The sequence below is a fragment of the Leuresthes tenuis genome, unplaced genomic scaffold (genome assembly GCF_036924035.1).
Source record: "Leuresthes tenuis unplaced genomic scaffold, fLeuTen1.0.hap1 SCAF_22, whole genome shotgun sequence".
NCBI lineage: Eukaryota > Metazoa > Chordata > Actinopteri > Atheriniformes > Atherinopsidae > Leuresthes > Leuresthes tenuis.
This window is the reverse complement of record NW_027325376.1, coordinates 933,683-943,682: the sequence shown is the minus strand read 5'-3', so window position 1 is coordinate 943,682 and position 10,000 is coordinate 933,683. Positions and strand designations below refer to the sequence as shown.

General features: G+C 50.6%; 1 protein-coding gene across 1 annotated transcript in view; it reads left to right on the top strand.

Annotated features, from left to right (window-relative positions):
* Positions 1–10,000, top strand: part of plod3 (procollagen-lysine, 2-oxoglutarate 5-dioxygenase 3) — a 34,801-nt gene that overhangs the window by 11,686 nt on the left and 13,115 nt on the right. Inside the window, exons 11-12 of the mRNA XM_072376130.1 lie at positions 870–974; positions 1,057–1,182. Coding sequence (XP_072232231.1) covers positions 870–974; positions 1,057–1,182 — 231 coding nt within the window. The remainder of the gene's footprint in view (positions 1–869; positions 975–1,056; positions 1,183–10,000) is intronic.

Sequence of the window (10,000 nt, the reverse complement as noted above, 5' to 3'; positions counted from 1 at the left end):
TTACCTCAGAGTGAAGTCACGTTACCTCAGAGTGAAGTCGCGTTACCTCAGAGTGAAGTCGCGTTACCTCAGAGTGAAGTCGCGTTACCTCAGAGTGAAGTCACGTTACCTCAGAGTGACGTTACCTCAGAGTGAAGTCACGTTACCTCAGAGTGACGTTACCTCAGAGTGAAGTCGCGTTACCTCAGAGTGAAGTCGCGTTACCTCAGAGTGAAGTCGCGTTACCTCAGAGTGAAGTCGCGTTACCTCAGAGTGAAGTCACGTTACCTCAGAGTGAAGTCACGTTACCTCAGAGTGAAGTCACGTTACCTCAGAGTGAAGTCACCTCAGAGTGAAGTCACGTTACCTCAGAGTGAAGTCGCGTTACCTCAGAGTGAAGTCGCGTTACCTCAGAGTGAAGTCACGTTACCTCAGAGTGAAGTCACGTTACCTCAGAGTGAAGTCACGTTACCTCAGAGTGAAGTCACGTTACCTCAGAGTGAAGTCACGTTACCTCGGAGTGACGTCACGTTACCTCAGAGTGAAGTCACGTTACCTCGGAGTGAAGTCACGTTAGCTCAGAGTGAAGTCCCGTTACCTCAGAGTGAAGTCACGTTAGCTCAGAGTGAAGTCACGTTAGCTCAGAGTGAAGTCACGTTACCTCAGAGTGAAGTCACGTTAGCTCAGAGTGAAGTCACGTTACCTCGGAGTGAAGTCACGTTACCTCGGAGTGACGTCACGTTACCTCGGAGTGACGTTACCTCAGAGTGAAGTGGAGTCCGAACGCTGAAACTTATTGTGCGTGCGTGTGTGTGCGTGTGTGTGTGTGTGTGTGTGTGTGTGTGTGTGTGTGTGTGTGTGTGTGTGTGTGTGTGCGTGTGTGAGAGCAGCGAGGCGTGTAAAAAGGATCCAGACTGCGACTACTTCTTCAGCATCGACTCGGACGTGGCCCTGACCAACCCCGACACTCTGAGGATTCTGATGGAGGAAAACAAGTACGTCAGCTCCGCCTGCACACTGACGTGTACACATGTTCTCATGCATGTGTTGTCACGGTAACATCCATGCCTCTCTCAGGTCGGTCATAGCTCCCATGCTGTCCAAACACGGGAAGCTGTGGAGCAACTTCTGGGGAGCTCTGAGTCCTGAAGGATTCTACTCCAGATCTGAGGATTACATCGAGATCGTGCAGGGCAAGAGGATGTGAGTCACACACACCTGCAGCTCATAAGACTCACACACACACACCTGCAGCTCATAAGACTCACACACACACACCTGCAGCTCATAAGACTCACACACACACCTGCAGCTCATAAGACTCACACACACCTGCAGCTCATAAGACTCACACACACACCTGCAGCTCATAAGACTCACACACACACCTGCAGCTCATAAGACTCACACACACACCTGCAGCTCATAAGACTCACACACACCTGCAGCTCATAAGACTCACACACACACACCTGCAGCTCATAAGACTCACACACACACACCTGCAGCTCATAAGACTCACACACACACCTGCAGCTCATAAGACTCACACACACCTGCAGCTCATAAGACTCACACACACACACCTGCGGCTCATAAGACTCACACACACACCTGCGGCTCATAAGACTCACACACACCTGCGGCTCATAAGACTCACACACACCTGCAGCTCATAAGACTCACACACACCTGCAGCTCATAAGACTCACACACACCTGCAGCTCATAAGACTCACACACACACACCTGCAGCTCATAAGACTCACACACACACACCTGCAGCTCATAAGACTCACACACACACACCTGCAGCTCATAAGACTCACACACACCTGCAGCTCATAAGACTCACACACACACCTGCAGCTCATAAGACTCACACACACCTGCAGCTCATAAGACTCACACACACCTGCAGCTCATAAGACTCACACACACACCTGCAGCTCATAAGACTCACACACACACACACCTGCAGCTCATAAGACTCACACACACACACCTGCAGCTCATAAGACTCACACACACACACCTGCAGCTCATAAGACTCACACACACACACCTGCAGCTCATAAGACTCACACACACACACCTGCAGCTCATAAGACTCACACACACACCTGCAGCTCATAAGACTCACACACACACACCTGCAGCTCATAAGACTCACACACACACCTGCGGCTCATAAGACTCACACACACCTGCAGCTCATAAGACTCACACACACCTGCAGCTCATAAGACTCACACACACACACCTGCAGCTCATAAGACTCACACACACCTGCAGCTCATAAGACTCACACACACACCTGCAGCTCATAAGACTCACACACACCTGCAGCTCATAAGACTCACACACACACCTGCGGCTCATAAGTCTCACACACACCTGCAGCTCATAAGACTCACACACACACACCTGCAGCTCATAAGACTCACACACACACCTGCAGCTCATAAGACTCACACACACCTGCAGCTCATAAGACTCACACACACACACCTGCAGCTCATAAGACTCACACACACCTGCAGCTCATAAGACTCACACACACACCTGCAGCTCATAAGACTCACACACACACCTGCGGCTCATAAGACTCACACACACCTGCAGCTCATAAGACTCACACACACACCTGCAGCTCATAAGACTCACACACACACCTGCGGCTCATAAGACTCACACACACACCTGCAGCTCATAAGACTCACACACACACCTGCAGCTCATAAGACTCACACACACACCTGCGGCTCATAAGACTCACACACACACCTGCGGCTCATAAGTCTCACACACACCTGCAGCTCATAAGACTCACACACACCTGCAGCTCATAAGACTCACACACACACCTGCGGCTCATAAGTCTCACACACACCTGCAGCTCATAAGACTCACACACACACCTGCAGCTCATAAGACTCACACACACCTGCAGCTCATAAGACTCACACACACACACCTGCAGCTCATAAGACTCACACACACACACCTGCAGCTCATAAGACTCACACACACACACCTGCAGCTCATAAGACTCACACACACACACCTGCAGCTCATAAGACTCACACACACACCTGCAGCTCATAAGACACACACACACACACCTGCAGCTCATAAGACTCACACACACCTGCAGCTCATAAGACTCACACACACACACCTGCAGCTCATAAGACTCACACACACACCTGCAGCTCATAAGACTCACACACACCTGCAGCTCATAAGACTCACACACACCTGCAGCTCATAAGACTCACACACACACCTGCGGCTCATAAGACTCACACACACCTGCAGCTCATAAGACTCACACACACACACCTGCAGCTCATAAGACTCACACACACACCTGCGGCTCATAAGACTCACACACACACCTGCAGCTCATAAGACTCACACACACACCTGCAGCTCATAAGACTCACACACACACCTGCGGCTCATAAGACTCACACACACACCTGCGGCTCATAAGTCTCACACACACCTGCAGCTCATAAGACTCACACACACCTGCAGCTCATAAGACTCACACACACACCTACGGCTCATAAGTCTCACACACACCTGCAGCTCATAAGACTCACACACACACACCTGCAGCTCATAAGACTCACACACACACACCTGCAGCTCATAAGACTCACACACACACACCTGCAGCTCATAAGACTCACACACACACCTGCAGCTCATAAGACTCACACACACCTGCAGCTCATAAGACTCACACACACACCTGCAGCTCATAAGACTCACACACACACCTGCAGCTCATAAGACTCACACACACCTGCAGCTCATAAGACTCACACACACACCTGCGGCTCATAAGACTCACACACACCTGCAGCTCATAAGACTCACACACACACACCTGCAGCTCATAAGACTCACACACACCTGCAGCTCATAAGACTCACACACACACCTGCAGCTCATAAGACTCACACACACCTGCAGCTCATAAGACTCACACACACACCTGCAGCTCATAAGACTCACACACACACACCTGCAGCTCATAAGACTCACACACACACCTGCAGCTCATAAGACTCACACACACCTGCAGCTCATAAGACTCACACACACACCTGCGGCTCATAAGACTCACACACACCTGCAGCTCATAAGACTCACACACACACCTGCAGCTCATAAGACTCACACACACACCTGCAGCTCATAAGACTCACACACACACCTGCGGCTCATAAGACTCACACACACACCTGCGGCTCATAAGTCTCACACACACCTGCAGCTCATAAGACTCACACACACCTGCAGCTCATAAGACTCACACACACACCTGCGGCTCATAAGTCTCACACACACCTGCAGCTCATAAGACTCACACACACACACCTGCAGCTCATAAGACTCACACACACACACCTGCAGCTCATAAGACTCACACACACACACCTGCAGCTCATAAGACTCACACACACACCTGCAGCTCATAAGACTCACACACACCTGCAGCTCATAAGACTCACACACACCTGCAGCTCATAAGACTCACACACACACCTGCAGCTCATAAGACTCACACACACCTGCAGCTCATAAGACTCACACACACACACCTGCAGCTCATAAGACTCACACACCACACACCTGCAGCTCATAAGACTCACACACACACACCTGCAGCTCATAAGACTCACACACACACCTGCAGCTCATAAGACTCACACACACCTGCAGCTCATAAGACTCACACACACCTGCAGCTCATAAGACTCACACACACACCTGCAGCTCATAAGACTCACACACACCTGCAGCTCATAAGACTCACACACACCTGCAGCTCATAAGACTCACACACACACCTGCAGCTCATAAGACTCACACACACACCTGCGGCTCATAAGACTCACACACACACCTGCGGCTCATAAGACTCACACACACACCTGCAGCTCATAAGACTCACACACACACCTGCAGCTCATAAGACTCACACACACACCTGCAGCTCATAAGACTCACACACACCTGCAGCTCATAAGACTCACACACACACACACCTGCAGCTCATAAGACTCACACACACACACACCTGCAGCTCATAAGACTCACACACACACACACCTGCGGCTCATAAGACTCACACACACACCTGCAGCTCATAAGACTCACACACACACCTGCAGCTCATAAGACTCACACACACACACACCTGCAGCTCATAAGACTCACACACACCTGCAGCTCATAAGACTCACACACACACCTGCGGCTCATAAGACTCACACACACACCTGCAGCTCATAAGACTCACACACACACCTGCAGCTCATAAGACTCACACACACACCTGCGGCTCATAAGACTCACACACACACCTGCAGCTCATAAGACTCACACACACACCTGCAGCTCATAAGACTCACACACACACCTGCGGCTCATAAGTCTCACACACACCTGCAGCTCATAAGACTCACACACACACACACCTGCAGCTCATAAGACTCACACACACACCTGCAGCTCATAAGACTCACACACACCTGCAGCTCATAAGACTCACACACACCTGCAGCTCATAAGACTCACACACACACACACCTGCAGCTCATAAGACTCACACACACCTGCAGCTCATAAGACTCACACACACACCTGCGGCTCATAAGACTCACACACACACCTGCAGCTCATAAGACTCACACACACACCTGCAGCTCATAAGACTCACACACACACCTGCGCTCATAAGACTCACACACACCTGCAGCTCATAAGACTCACACACACACCTGCGGCTCATAAGACTCACACACACACCTGCGGCTCATAAGACTCACACACACACCTGCAGCTCATAAGACTCACACACACACCTGCAGCTCATAAGACTCACACACACCTGCAGCTCATAAGACTCACACACACACACCTGCAGCTCATAAGACTCACACACACCTGCAGCTCATAAGACTCACACACACACCTGCGGCTCATAAGACTCACACACACACCTGCAGCTCATAAGACTCACACACACACCTGCGGCTCATAAGACTCACACACACACACCTGCAGCTCATAAGACTCACACACACACCTGCAGCTCATAAGACTCACACACACACCTGCAGCTCATAAGACTCACACACACCTGCAGCTCATAAGACTCACACACACACACCTGCAGCTCATAAGACTCACACACACACCTGCGGCTCATAAGACTCACACACACACACCTGCAGCTCATAAGACTCACACACACACCTGCAGCTCATAAGACTCACACACACACCTGCAGCTCATAAGACTCACACACACACCTGCAGCTCATAAGACTCACACACACCTGCAGCTCATAAGACTCACACACACACCTGCAGCTCATAAGACTCACACACACCTGCAGCTCATAAGACTCACACACACACCTGCGGCTCATAAGACTCACACACACACCTGCAGCTCATAAGACTCACACACACACACCTGCAGCTCATAAGACTCACACACACACCTGCGCTCATAAGACTCACACACACACACCTGCAGCTCATAAGACTCACACACACACCTGCAGCTCATAAGACTCACACACACACCTGCAGCTCATAAGACTCACACACACACCTGCAGCTCATAAGACTCACACACACACCTGCAGCTCATAAGACTCACACACACACCTGCGGCTCATAAGACTCACACACACACCTGCGGCTCATAAGACTCACACACACACACCTGCAGCTCATAAGACTCACACACACACCTGCAGCTCATAAGACTCACACACACACCTGCAGCTCATAAGACTCACACACACCTGCAGCTCATAAGACTCACACACACACACCTGCAGCTCATAAGACTCACACACACACAACCTGCAGCTCATAAGACTCACACACACCTGCAGCTCATAAGACTCACACACACACCTGCGGCTCATAAGACTCACACACACACCTGCAGCTCATAAGACTCACACACACACACCTGCAGCTCATAAGACTCACACACACCTGCAGCTCATAAGACTCACACACACACACCTGCAGCTCATAAGACTCACACACACACCTGCAGCTCATAAGACTCACACACACACACCTGCAGCTCATAAGACTCACACACACACCTGCAGCTCATAAGACTCACACACACACACCTGCAGCTCATAAGACTCACACACACACTGCAGCTCATAAGACTCACACACACCTGCAGCTCATAAGACTCACACACACCTGCAGCTCATAAGACTCACACACACACCTGCAGCTCATAAGACTCACACACACCTGCAGCTCATAAGACTCACACACACACCTGCGGCTCATAAGACTCACACACACACCTGCAGCTCATAAGACTCACACAACACACACCTGCAGCTCATAAGACTCACACACACACCTGCAGCTCATAAGACTCACACACACACCTGCAGCTCATAAGACTCACACACACCTGCAGCTCATAAGACTCACACACACACCTGCAGCTCATAAGACTCACACACACACCTGCAGCTCATAAGACTCACACACACACCTGCAGCTCATAAGACTCACACACACCTGCAGCTCATAAGACTCACACACACACACCTGCAGCTCATAAGACTCACACACACACACCTGCAGCTCATAAGACTCACACACACACCTGCAGCTCATAAGACTCACACACACACCTGCAGCTCATAAGACTCACACACACACACCTGCAGCTCATAAGACTCACACACACCTGCGGCTCATAAGACTCACACACACCTGCAGCTCATAAGACTCACACACACCTGCAGCTCATAAGACTCACACACACACCTGCAGCTCATAAGACTCACACACACACCTGCGGCTCATAAGACTCACACACACCTGCGGCTCATAAGACTCACACACACCTGCAGCTCATAAGACTCACACACACCTGCAGCTCATAAGACTCACACACACCTGCAGCTCATAAGACTCACACACACACACCTGCAGCTCATAAGACTCACACACACACACCTGCAGCTCATAAGACTCACACACACACACCTGCAGCTCATAAGACTCACACACACCTGCAGCTCATAAGACTCACACACACACCTGCAGCTCATAAGACTCACACACACCTGCAGCTCATAAGACTCACACACACACACCTGCAGCTCATAAGACTCACACACACACACCTGCAGCTCATAAGACTCACACACACACACCTGCAGCTCATAAGACTCACACACACACACCTGCAGCTCATAAGACTCACACACACACCCTGCAGCTCATAAGACTCACACACACACACCTGCAGCTCATAAGACTCACACACACACCTGCAGCTCATAAGACTCACACACACACACCTGCAGCTCATAAGACTCACACACACCTGCAGCTCATAAGACTCACACACACACCTGCAGCTCATAAGACTCACACACACACACCTGCAGCTCATAAGACTCACACACACACACCTGCAGCTCATAAGACTCACACACACACCTGCAGCTCATAAGACTCACACACACCTGCAGCTCATAAGACTCACACACACACACCTGCAGCTCATAAGACTCACACACACACCTGCAGCTCATAAGACTCACACACACCTGCAGCTCATAAGACTCACACACACCTGCAGCTCATAAGACTCACACACACACCTGCGGCTCATAAGTCTCACACACACCTGCAGCTCATAAGACTCACACACACACACCTGCAGCTCATAAGACTCACACACACACCTGCAGCTCATAAGACTCACACACACCTGCAGCTCATAAGACTCACACACACACACCTGCAGCTCATAAGACTCACACACACACCTGCAGCTCATAAGACTCACACACACACCTGCAGCTCATAAGACTCACACACACCTGCAGCTGATAAGACTCACACACACACCTGCGGCTCATAAGTCTCACACACACCTGCAGCTCATAAGACTCACACACACACCTGCAGCTCATAAGACTCACACACACCTGCAGCTCATAAGACTCACACACACACACCTGCAGCTCATAAGACTCACACACACACACCTGCAGCTCATAAGACTCACACACACACACCTGCAGCTCATAAGACTCACACACACACACCTGCAGCTCATAAGACTCACACACACACCTGCAGCTCATAAGACACACACACACCTGCAGCTCATAAGACTCACACACACACCTGCAGCTCATAAGACTCACACACACACACCTGCAGCTCATAAGACTCACACACACACCTGCAGCTCATAAGACTCACACACACACCTGCAGCTCATAAGACTCACACACACACCTGCAGCTCATAAGACTCACACACACACCTGCAGCTCATAAGACTCACACACACACCTGCAGCTCATAAGACTCACACACACACCTGCAGCTCATAAGACTCACACACACACCTGCAGCTCATAAGACTCACACACACACCTGCAGCTCATAAGACTCACACACACACCTGCAGCTCATAAGACTCACACACACACCTGCAGCTCATAAGACTCACACACACACACCTGCAGCTCATAAGACTCACACACACACCTGCAGCTCATAAGACTCACACACAACCTGCAGCTCATAAGACTCACACACACACACCTGCAGCTCATAAGACTCACACACACACCTGCAGCTCATAAGACTCACACACACACCTGCAGCTCATAAGACTCACACACACACCTGCAGCTCATAAGACTCACACACACCTGCAGCTCATAAGACTCACACACACACCTGCAGCTCATAAGACTCACACACACACCTGCGGCTCATAAGACTCACACACACACCTGCAGCTCATAAGACTCACACACACCTGCAGGCTCATAAGACTCACCACACACACCTGCAGCTCATAGACTCACACACACACACCTGCAGCTCATAAGACTCACACACCACACCTGCAGCTTCAGCTAAGACTCACACACACACACCTGCAGCTCATAAGACTCACACACACACTGCA